This window comes from Clupea harengus, chromosome 3, assembly GCF_900700415.2.
Source record: "Clupea harengus chromosome 3, Ch_v2.0.2, whole genome shotgun sequence".
Classification (NCBI taxonomy): domain Eukaryota; kingdom Metazoa; phylum Chordata; class Actinopteri; order Clupeiformes; family Clupeidae; genus Clupea; species Clupea harengus.
In genome coordinates, this window is record NC_045154.1 from 9,484,951 (window position 1) to 9,497,694 (window position 12,744).

At 42.3% G+C, this 12,744-nt stretch overlaps 1 protein-coding gene across 1 annotated transcript; it reads left to right on the plus strand.

Annotated features, from left to right (window-relative positions):
• The first annotated feature begins 388 nt into the window (after positions 1–388).
• Positions 389–12,744, plus strand: cd81b (CD81 molecule b). The gene is made up of 8 exons (XM_012833121.3): positions 389–679; positions 4,023–4,137; positions 9,432–9,529; positions 9,784–9,858; positions 10,004–10,117; positions 10,307–10,399; positions 11,552–11,635; positions 11,977–12,744. Exons 1-8 carry the CDS (start codon positions 614–616, stop codon positions 12,037–12,039), a joined length of 708 nt encoding a protein of 235 aa, XP_012688575.1. The 5' UTR covers positions 389–613; the 3' UTR covers positions 12,040–12,744.

Below are 12,744 nucleotides of genomic sequence, written 5' to 3' on the forward strand. Positions count from 1 at the left end.
TCAGTCCTGGCCAACTAGAGTCGTTTTTTGGTGGTTTGACTTTCACTGAAGATATTACGCCCTTTTAATGTATGAATAGACCAATCCATGCCACTTTGGTTTTATACCATATACTTTATCAAAGGGCTGATTAGTTAGTACATTTTTATTTGGTTTGTTCATCAAACAACGACACATAATACAATAAGACAGTTCATTTGAGGATGATGTAGGACATGTGAACTGTTTTTACATTTCTGGAGGGCCATTTCGAAGGACTCTGCGTTCAGTGTTAAAGGACATTCTTTGCTCTGTAAGATTCCGCTTTTCAAAAGCAAAGAGAACGCTTGTGATCGCCTCGCTGCTTTCTTTGGCCGCATCACTTGGTGGGCCGGCTCTTGGTCTCGGTTTTCAGTCTTAATTGAAGACTGTGGCTGTGCTCCCGCTCTGCTTAAACAGTCAGGAGATTCTCCCCGCAGACTAGACGCCTCCTTGCTGGATGTGATCCTCAGACACTCCTCCTGACACACACTCGACAGTGCAACTTCGGCTGGAGGAAGACCATCGTCATCGTCATTCCCATCACCACCGCACTTTGATTTTTTTTTAACTAAGAGACTCACGAAGAAAAACGATGGCTGTCACGGGCTGCTCACAATGCATCAAATACATGCTCTTCTTCTTCAATTTTGTTTTCTGGGTGAGTGTCTGTTTGTATCTGTGTGATGTGTAACGTCTGTTTGGGTTTGGGTAAAACAAAAAACACGAATCTGCTCATAGTTTTTGAAGTCGCATAAAGTAAATAGCGAGAACTTTCTTATGGAAATTAGGCAGAGTGCCGTGCGTAAAAATTGTTAAACTGCAGTACTGATAACGTTCGTAAGAATTCCCTTACATTATATATCGTTATATTCTTGTATCTATTATTGAAATCTGCCTTCCTGAATGTAACGAAGTTTGACTGCTTGATGCTTTAGCAACAAGTGGAATTATTTCACAGGGCCTCGCTTCCTATCCCTGCCTCAATTTCTTCTCTTGGCTGAATAATTCTTCTATCAAAGCACCAAACACCAAAATGTTACACTATGAACACGGTGATTTACAAAACAGTTACATTCAGAAGGCCGTGCGTTTGTAAACGCGGAGGGGAGTTTTTGTTTTCACAAGCGCAAATTCATAACAGGAACAAACAGATGTCAAATGGCATGAGATGAATGTGGGTGTTTTGTTGGCCACGAGTGACACCGTATCCTTAGTTGAAAATAAGGACATATACCGAATATGCAGGTGTGTGTGAGTGAATACATTTGTATGTGTGAGTGAGCTTGTGTGTTTGTTTGTGTTCATGCTTGTGTGTGGTGTGCAAGTGAATGAGTATTGTGGTAAGTGTGTGTTTTCTTGTTTTTGTCTGTTTCTTTGAATGTGTACATTTGTATGTGTGTGTGTGAGAATGTGTGTTTTTCTCAGCTCTGGGCTGGGAATTGGGTGCTCCCCTCACAATGTGGGCAGTGGTCTGTGTTTTATTTAGTCATGCTGTAATTGAAGCTGAATTCTGTTGGAGGAAACCCATGACAGCGGATTTGAAGGGTTGGAACAGAGAACAGGAGACTTAAACTCTTTGTTTATCCAGAAGTCAGTCAGCACTGGCATAAATCAATTTACTCACAATACCTTAGTGTGCCAGCAGACGTAAACATGTGCCATTTCAAAATGTTCAGACAGTGTCATTTGTATACACACCTTCATTACTCAAATAAATTAGGGAAAAGTGACATTGACTGTTGAAGGATACTGCAAGAATGGCTAGTTATACATGTAGCAGTGAGTCAAGTAACCTTGGGAATGACCATGGCAATAACCAGCAGTGGTTGCAGCCTGGTTTAGGATGTTATCTGTTATCTGGAAATGACTAGTCTATTCACTTAATCGTGTTCACAGCAGTGGTACTCATCATAAAAAAATTACAAGTGTTTGACTCTATAAAATACAAGAGATGATAGTGAAGGGGAAATGTGTGTTCTGCTATGCAGTATTCCACCAAAGCATTGAGGAGCATGTGTGAACACTTAGTTCCTGTGGTCACCCATACTGACTTTAAAGACGGGTATTTAACTATAAATTAGGGTATTAAAACGAGGTAGGATGTTAGAATCTTTTGTGAAGCATGAGAGTGAAATCTGAGCCCTGATCTTGTAGAGTTCACCCAACCCTCAGCTTTGTCTGGCTGCGGACAGTTCAAAGTCAAGGTTGTATTGTGTTTGAATTGGACAGTGAAACCACCAGCACAGTAGCACGCTGAGCATGAAAGAGCTGAAGTGAGCCAAAACTATTAAACTGCAAAAATACAACCCTCTGTTCTGACGGACGGTAGCTACGAATACAGTTGGATGACCAGCCACATCCTATGTTGTTTGGATAGTGAGTCTCTGGGCACTTACCAGGAATTACATTGTAAATGCAGCTGCTATCCTACCTTTGTATCACTCTCTCTCTCTCTCTCTCTCTCTCTCTCTGTCTCTCTCTCTCTCTCTTTCTCTCTCCCTCTCTCTCTATCTCTCTCTCCTCTGTAGCGAAGAAACTCTCTGTCCCAAAAAATGCCTGCCTGTAGAAAGAACAAATTACAATGTGAAGTAGGTTTTCTGCAATGTACTATCAGCAGATAGAATGTGTATTATACTCACATAAAATAACTGCTGCTATACATTATTGTGTCAACATATGATTTATTTGAAATTCTAATGTAATATTATATTCATATGCTTTATATGTACGTTTTATATTACAATAGGAACAATACAGCAATGTCAATGCTGCTGCGGCTGCGGTTACTACTACCACTATGAAAAATGTACCGACGATGATGACAGTGACAACAACAACAACGTTTACTTATTTCTCAGAATATTAAAACACATTTCCTTCTCATAGGCCTACAGGGCCAGGTAGAGAGAGTAGCGTCCAGCCCCTCCAGCAGTGCCCAGGTGTGCCTGCCCTTCATGGCCGCCGACTGTCCTAGCGCTTACGGACACTCCGAGCTCTGTAGCCTCCGGCAGCGTTTACCCTCTCTGTTCCTCCATTAGTGACTCCCTGACATGATTAATAGTCCGGACTTCCCTTCTCCTCTTGGCTATTTTCTTTCGCTCCCCACCCTCACTTAACTTGGTCTCTCAGTGGCAGTTTGAAAAGGGCATTTATTCAGCCTGCTGTTGCTGCTGATGCCTTCTCACTTTTACTCTGCGGGCATGAGATGTTGGTTTGTGAGATTGCGGCAGATGTATGCATGATATGTCCGTTGACCCTGGCACTAATCAGGCCCTGATTCGCCGTGGATCTGCGGCAGTCCTGCGCAGGTTCTGTTCCAGAGGCTGCCCGTGGTGCTTTGTGAGTTTCCCACAGTCCGTATGTGACCTGCGCTCATCTCTTGTCGACCTCTCACCTCTGCTACAGTTTGTGTTCTTTAATGCTTCAACGCCTTGCCTGGCCACTTTTCAAGTTTAAAAACAATAGAGAAACTTCCATGTTCTTTTCCCCATTAATTCTGTGCTCCTCATGTTTATGGGGGAGAGGAAGAAATCAGGAGGAGGAATTGTGTTGTAGTGGTCTAATGATGATGTGAAACAATAGATTTACTCAGAGCTAAATTAAGACTGTCGGACTTAATCAAAAAACAGCTTTGTTTCCTTACATCCTGTTTTGTCATGCTAAAGGAATAATCAGCTGATCATTTTTAAAAGCTTATGTAATCACACATAACATTTGACAACAATATTACATTAATACGTAATCTCTGACAAGAAAAGATTACATGCTGAAATGATGGCGAAAAGGTTGAAAGCAAGATACGCTTCAGTGTATTTGAATGTTCTCTTATATGTTTATAAGGACTTAATTAAACACTTTTATTAAGAGGACATAACTATAAAAAGGTACACAGCCTCCTTTCCTTCCAGGACTAATGTTTAGCACGTGTTCCTGTACTGTAGTAAATTCTCTGTTTCCTGTGTTCTTCCATCCTCTGCCTTCTCCATCCCCCTCAACCTCAGCTGGCTGGAGGAGTGATTCTGGGTGTGGCTCTGTGGCTTCGCCATGACAATCAGACGAGTACTCTTCTAATGATCCAGTTTGAGGACCAACAGGCACCAAGCACATTCTACATCAGTAAGTCAACAAAAATGAACGGAGAAAAAAAAATAATAGAAAGGAATATGCCTATGAAAGCTAAATGTAAATGTTTAGATGATATCCTGCATGTTGCATAGGGGGCAGGAAATGCATCCTGAAACCCTTCAGGAAACTGGTATGGTGGAGCCCAAGTGACTGGTCCTTGACGATGACAGTGGCTCCCTGAGCCTTTGTAGAACTAAGGGGTGTGCGTGCCTGTGAGCTTTCTCATGAATGGTCGCCCACAAATAGCCACGGCAGCGTGACCTCTGCCACACAGAAAGCACAGGCAGGAAACAGGAAGTGTGTGGAGCTGCCAGTGGACATTGAACTGGATAGTTGGGGTCAAGACTCCACAGTGTGTTGTGTGTGTGAGGATTTTTGAGACATTATACTTCATGCCTGAAATTATTTCTTTACCAAAGTCATCCTAGTGTGTCATTACACCTTTATGACTATGGGGACCACAGGTATTACATTGCTCCTTGATGAGCTTTAATACCAGACCTGTCAGACAAATGAGATACTCTGACTTAAGAAATGTGTGTGCATGCATGTGAGCTGTTTATGTCTGTGTGAGTGTGTTTGTATGTGTGTCTTAAAGACCACTGGCACAATTGGACCCCTCATAGGCCCCCTGTCCATCCTTTTGAAGGGGACAGAGAGTTCTCTCTCTCTCTCTCTCTCTCTCTCTCTCTTGTTCCACCTGTCCATGAGGCAGTGCTAGGAGCAGGTTCCTCACAGAGATACCTGATCCATACAGAGTCTCTTAAAATACAGGCCGGAATGGTCCGCTCCCCCTCTCCAACCTCTCAGAGCCAGCCTGTGGACACTCTCAGAGGTGTCAGCTACAGGTGACACTCGCTCACTCTATTCCTCAGGTGTCTGTGTAGACACATGCATGCATTCTCCAGCGGGATAGTTGACATTGCAGTAACATACAGACGTTCAGTATGTATCTTGCCAACGTTGTTATGTTAGCTTGTCTGCTTAATTTTGCTGCTTGGCATTACACTTGTGCTGGAGATCTTTCAGGGGACAGCTATGAAATCGAGTCAGCTAGATCAATGTAACCGGATAGTGATGTTTCCCCTCAGGGTGGGGCATTGCACAAGCAATTGGTTCTCATACAGTAAATGGGATAATGTCTTCATATCGTGGAAGAGGGGCCCATTACGTTATAAAAAAAATCAGTAGATTTGATTGGGATTTGAAATCGTTCAAATACAATCCTTATACTAGTAATAGTGGTGAACAATTATTGATTAGACAAAATGGCCAAGAATCTAAATATGTTTTGTTATATGGAAAGTGGACAGATGGCGTGTCGAAACACAGTTCATTGTGTGCTGTAATGTCAAATGTACTAAGAGATGTTATTCTATGTTACTCTGTTCTAGATTCTGTTTGGCTCTTTGGTATTTCCTGCATTACTGCTAAATCGTATGAAACATCAGGATGTGTAAATGGTGTGTGTGCAACTAGAGGGAAGAATGCTCCCGAGTCAACTGTGTGCTTTTTGGCTTTTTTGTAAGGTTCTGATGAGCAGGTTCAGAAGCACCACACCCTCACTGCCGCTCTGAAACTCCAGGGAAGCCAAATAAAGCATCAGAGTTTTCTGCTCCTCCACCCACGGATACACACACACACACACACACACACACACACACACACACACACACACACACACACACACACACACACACACACACATACAGAAATAAACATGGGACAGTACTACTGAGTACTGAGACAGCACACTAACATATTCACTTATGAATGTGTCCATGTAAGCATACACCCATGCAGCTATATTCTGCCAGTTTCTCTATCACAGACACACACACACACACACACGTACATACAGTTCCACATACATATACCCTGTTACTCTGTTTCACACACATGCACACAGACACACATGTACTTTCCTCGAACACACATACATACACACACACACACACACACACACACACACACACACACACACACACACACACACACACACACATACGCACCCCCACCCAGCTTGTGGTCATCTGTTGAAACATCTGACACATGGCCATGATGGCTCCTTATGAGTTCAAAGGGCAGATAAAATACTTTTGCACCCATTAATTTTGCGCAGTGCCGCCCTCCGCCCCTGCTTACATTCAGTGTAAGTATACAGTTCGAGTGCTAATGTCCTGTGCTTATAGTCTTTTTATAGATCCACGTCGGGCTCCTGATTTGAGGAGTCCATCCCATGGGTGAGGCCCACCCAAGAAAAGATCAAAGAGCCCCTTCCTTTTACATCGTTTTCAATGTTTTTTTTCTTCTTGTTCTGTATTCCATGTCTGCCAAACACACGCCCTGGCGTAATTCAAATAACCATGTGCATCTGCTCATTACTCCGCAAATTAGAGCGTGCAGCGGGATGTTTTTAGCGCGCTGGCATGAGAACGTGGCGTTTAAGCGGGCCCAAAATACTGCCGGCCCTGCCCGCTGCCCTGCGCCCACGGCCAACCAGCAGGTCACCTCAGTGCCGCCCACGCACACATGAAGACAAACACTTCCAGCTGTGCGTCTGAACTGGACACAGGCATAACTGCCGTGAAACCCAGAGAGCAGTGGATTCCTGTATGGATCTGGCCCTGATCTGGCACAGATGTAGCACATTAGGGCCAGAGCAAAATGCTGAGAGTTTCTGACTCTGGTCTCCCTGTCTGTGTCTTTTATTCAGTCTTGTCTTTTTCCATGGTGTTGTATCACACCAGTTGTATAAAAATAGCCCTCTGCATCTGCTTTTGATTAACATCTTTTTAGTGTGTGTGTGTGTGTGTGTGTGTGTGTGTGTGTGTGTAAAGCATGTGGCTTTTGTGAGTATTTAATGTAAGCCGTGTGTGGCAGGGTGTGTACATCATTGTTTTGTATGTGTGTGCATTGTTTGTAAAGGGTTCCCAGGTATAGCCATCTCAGCACTTTCACGTTAGAAGTAACTCGTATTAACATGTTTATTTAATGACAACGTTTTTGGACCCTAATTTCATTATGCAACGAGCTTAAGGTATGCATGTGATGTAATGATGAACGGCGCAACATCAAAGGGAGGAGATAAGAAGAATTGTTGTTTGTATGTATGCCCTCATAGAATGCTAGAGTAACCTAGGAAACCTTTGTGGGACAGGTGAAAGGGCATATTCATTTGTGGGTGTGCTGTTGAATTCGTGCCTTTTGAGCCAATCACATCAACAGTAATTCTGACATTATCATTTAATTGGTTCAAGTCCAACAGACATCAGAAACATAGAAAGCCTCCTAGGATGCTCAGTATACATTTCCTGTAAATCGTCTCATAATCAAATCTAGCCTTAGTGTTCTGTTAATGTCTGTGCAAATGTTATGAAATAACTTAATGAATGTGCTCTAGTAATCAAAATAGCCCCTCTTTTTTTCACGTAAGAACCCAAGGTGTGCATCTATCAAACTATGGCCCATTGTGTGAAAACTAATATTTAACTTTAATTTAACAGATAAGAGGTCAGTGTATCTATCAGAAAATGATTGCTTTTTTGCTGGAGCTAAATAATATTTCAGCTTTCAAATGAATCATGCATTTGTAAATACATTATTGTAAGAATGTTGTAAGAATCATTTCTGTTTTTTGACAACAAAAGCTATATATTGTACTTTTAACTTGCGCAAGTGTTTTAAATACAGGACCACATACAGTTACCTCAGAAAAGCCTGTGCAAAACCTCAGAGTCCATTGCGTCTAGCTCCTGTTGGGTTATCACGGACATCCATTTTAATATAGGGGATGCACAGTGACATAATAGGCACGCTAATGGAATCTTTTTGCCATGTTGACAAGCCCAGTGAATTACAACTGGCCTGCCCTAATGGCCTGTGCTCTGCACAGAGAATGAAGCTCACTGACCAGTGGGATTTCAAATCTCTCTGGATCTCTCTCTCTCTCCCACTCTCTGTTGCTTTCACCCTCTTTGCGTTCTTCTCTCCCTTTTTCCCAATATGTGTCTCCCTCTCTTGTTCCTCTGCCCCCCCCCCCCCTCATCTTGTCTTTTCTGTGGGAAAGTGTTATCCTCTGTGTACTCTGTAATGCAGCTGAATGTGGAGTGAACAACAGAGTCTGTGCAGCATTTAATACAGAGCGATGAACATGTTTTCTCTCTGAGAAGCTGTAATTGGTTCCCAGGTTCAGAATGGTTTGTTTTAAGCAGGAAAGTTACCCCTTTAATTTTCCCCATCCCATTTCCCTTTCGAGTTGCTATGGCTGTTGTCATGGTGATGTAGAGAGAGAGCGAGAGAGCAGTTTGAGCAAGCAACAGCAACCATAGTTGTCAACATCAAACACTTCAGGCTACTGACTTCTCCATGAGAGCACCTAGAGTGCATCGTAGAACCTCAAGGGTTCTTGGGAACTGGGTGAAGAACCTTAAAGGTCCTACCTTGCAAAGACTGTGCCCCTTAACAGGAAGCTCCAGAGAGGAAGATAGTGATTAAAGAGGAGAGAAGGAAGGAGGTGAGGAGAGAGAGAATGCAGGGGAAGAACACGTCATCAACTGTGGTTTCAGAGGTCAAATCAAGGTCATACACAAACAGGCCTGAGAGACACACACACACAAGCACACACAGACAGATAGGGAGAGAGAGAGTGATAGGTTTAGAGGAGGAAATGGTTAGAGACAGAACCAGGTCAGAGTTATTTCCCTGTCTGGGTTGAAAACAGTAGTATGTACCCTATATAGGCGTGTGTGTGTGTGTGTGTGTGTGTTACATAGTGACAACATTTCTTTCTAAACCCATACAGCCTCAGGTCTACAAAATGAGGGACCCAGGGCTGAAACAGGTAGAAAGTATCACTGGAGAGATAGTCTAGGACTGGGGTGGTTGTGGTGACAAGTGTTTCATGTGACATCCTTGACCTTCACTTCCAGAGGATATACCTCATGAGGGAGGGAGGAGGATACAGGAAGCCAGTGGAGTTTGTGTTTACATGCATAGTTAGGTAGTTTTTGTGCTCTACTTTTGAAGCGATACACAATGATCTTATTACATGCTAGTAGCACTCTAATTGTTTTTAAGCAATTTGTATCTTCAGCAAATCTTTGTTTCCCTTGAAGTGCTTGTTGCAACCATAACTGACGAGCTCAACAGGAGAATAAACGCCACCGTTGGTTGCTGTATTTAGAATCACAGTGCCACCTGCTGGTAGAAAATGAATACTACAGCCTTTCCATGAATGAATGCAGTGACCATTTAGCCTCCCTTCCTCTCCTCTTGTCCTCCAGGTGTCTACATCCTGATCGCTGTTGGAGTCCTGATGATGTTCGTTGGCTTCCTTGGTTGCTATGGTGCTATTCAGGAGTCCCAGTGCCTTCTAGGAACCGTAAGTTGTGAACAGATGTTCAATTATTTTCTTTTGGGAATACATTCATTGGTTTGACAAATGCTTTATTCTGAGAAACTTATAAGTGTCCAGTCCAAGTATATAGACACTGTATCGAATCAAATCAAATCAAACTTTATTTATACCGCGCCTACCTGTACTACACCGTTCCTTGTCCAAGATGTGCAGAAGTTGATAGCGATTACAGCATTTCACATCGCTTTTCTCTGTTTCCTCACTGTGTTTATCTGTAGTTTTTCACCTGTCTGGTCATTCTGTTCGCCTGTGAGGTGGCTGCCGGCATGTGGGGATTCATGAACCGAGAGACGGTGATGATTACACACACACACACACACACACACACACACACACACACACACACACACACACACACACACACTTCTTTTCCTGTGCCTCTCCTCACTGTAAATCATGAGTAGACTAACTGGCTTTGCTGTCTCACCTCTCCTTTAGATCTCTAAGGAACTCATTAACTTTTATGACTCCGCCTACGTCAAAGGGGTGGACCCAGTGGACTCCCCGACCAAGCAGGCTGCAGTGAAGGTGATGCAGCTCTTCCACAGTACGGTGAGTAACACACCACATCACTAATCACATCATTTCCACACATATGGTCACACACCCGCATATGTGCGCAAACACACACACAGAGTCAGAGTCAGTAGAGTCCAGAGAGACTGCACTCTATCTCTGTCCTTCCTTGTTCTTGTCCCCCTTATCCACCCTCCCCTTTGTCCTCTCTCTTTGTCTTGTCAGTTGGACTGCTGCGGGAAAGGGGATGATGCTGCTCTGTTCACCCGTACGGTGTTCTGCCCTGATGCCCAACCTCTGGATCCACTAATCTCTACAGTGAGTCCTGTGATCATGTGACACTCATGTGCTGTTGAATTATAATACCGTAGTGAGCAGAGATGAAGTATAATACTGTAGTGAGCAGAGATGAAGTATAATACTGTAGTGAGCAATGATGATGTATAATACTGTAGTGAGCAGAGTATAATACTGTAGTATAATACTGTAGTGAGCAGTGATGAAGTATAATACTGTAGTGAGCAGTGATGATGTATAATACTGTAGTGAGCAGTGATGATGTATAATACTGTAGTATAATACTGTAGTGAGCAGTGATGAAGTATAATACTGTAATAAGCAGTGTTGAAGTATAATACTGTAGTGAGCAGTGATGATGTATAATACTGTAGTGAGCAGAGTATAATACTGTAGTATAATACTGTAGTGAGCAGTGATGAAGTATAATACTGTAGTGAGCAGTGATGATGTATAATACTGTAGTATAATACTGTAGTGAGCAGTGATGAAGTATAATACTGTAATAAGCAGTGTTGAAGTATAATACTGTAGTGAGCAGTGATGATGTATAATACTGTAGTGAGCAGTGATGATGTATAATACTGTAGTATAATACTGTAGTGAGCAGTGATGAAGTATAATACTGTAGTGAGCAGTGATGTAGTATAATACTGTAGTGAGCAGTGATGATGTATAATACTGTAGTGAGCAGTGATGATGTATAATACTGTAGTATAATACTGTAGTGAGCAGTGATGAAGTATAATACTGTAATAAGCAGTGTTGAAGTATAATACTGTAGTGAGCAGTGATGATGTATAATACTGTAGTATAATACTGTAGTGAGCAGTGATGAAGTATAACACTGTAATAAGCAGTGTTGAAGTATAATACTGTAGTGAGCAGTGATGTAGTATAATACTGTAGTGAGCAGTGATGATGTATAATACTGTAATAAGCAGTGTTGAAGTATAATACTGTAGTGAGCAGTGTTGTAGTATAATACTGTGCCTACTGTTTGGAATGAATGAAGTTATCTAGCTTAAGTATACTTTACCTAAACAGACTTTTCATTCTACACATAGATATGTTCTAAAATGAAATAAAAATCAGGTCTCTACTTGCGTGTGTGTTTGTGTGTGTGTGTGTGTGTGCATGTGTTTATTTGTTTGTTTGTTTGTTCTTCTTCAGAACTGCCACTTGAAGCTAAAAGACCTGTTCACTGAGAAGCAGTATGTCATTGGCCTGGCTGCCCTGGTGATTGCCGTCATCATGGTGAGATATCAAACCACACAGTGATATTCTGACCAACCATTCATTCATTCAGCACATTGTTTATATAATAAAACCAATAATGCGTATGTGGTGGGAACAAAAAGCATGTTTTTGACTGTGTTTACACTATTAGAGTAAAAAGTAGTTGTATGACCTTGGAAACTCCTTGTATGACCTATGGAAAGTCATTTTCCTAAACCTGTGCCTTTGTGTGTGTGTGTGTGTGTGTGTGTGTGTGTGTGTGTGTGTGTGTGTGTGTGTGTGTGTGTGTGTGTGTGTGTGTGTGTGTGTGTACATATGCGTGTGTGTGCGCGCATGTATGTCTGTGTGTGTGTTTGCAGATCTTTGAGATGATTTTCACCATGGTGCTTTGCTGTGCCATCCGCAACACGCCTGCCTACTGAAGGAAAACAGGCCTGGAACACAGCCAATAGCACACAACCAGGCCTGGAACACAGCCAATAGCACACAACCAGGCCTGGAACACAGCCAATAGCACATTGTTGTTTGACAGGACACCCAAAGGCCTCATATTCATCATCAGTCATGAGTCAGATTGCCAGATGGCTACACCCTCCTTATCCTGTGTTCATGCCCTCTCTTTCTCATGGGTGTAGAGACTGTGGTGTACTTAACTGCTTTATTGCAGGTAGATAACAGGACTGTCCGCTCTAGGCCCATTTTTTATCGTTTTTTTATGGTTATCGACATTTTCAAAGTCAAAGTAGCCCTCTGACAGAGTGGAGGGGATGGTCGTTTAGCTATAGGAGTTCATAGATTCATGTCTTTTCTAATTGTTGACTTGTTTTTTTTTGTTTTTTTTCTCTCTCTAACTGTCTTTGAAGCCACTGCAGATTGTCATCTGTCTGATGTAAGTGCTCTCAGGGGTGTTCACACACATATAAATCAAACACCTTCCTGTGGTTGTACTCTGATCCTAACATTATTGTAAAAAAAAAACTTACCTCTGCCTTAACATTTACTCATGTGGCAGCCAATTAAACATTTGGCAGCCATTCATTTTGAAATCAGCAACACCACAGTCAAACTGTTTTCATCCTTCTTATTTTTATTTCTTTAACAGTGACAATAAAATATGTTTTTACCAA

Coding starts and splice junctions, on each gene's coding strand:
- cd81b (XM_012833121.3), top strand. CDS start 614: ATGGCTGTCACGGGCTGCTCACAATGCATCAAATACATGCTCTTCTTC. Junction 9,530..9,783: donor CCCAGTGCCTTCTAGGAACC/GTAAGTTGTGAA, acceptor GTTTATCTGTAG/TTTTTCACCTGTCTGGTCAT. Junction 10,118..10,306: donor TGCAGCTCTTCCACAGTACG/GTGAGTAACACA, acceptor TTGTCTTGTCAG/TTGGACTGCTGCGGGAAAGG.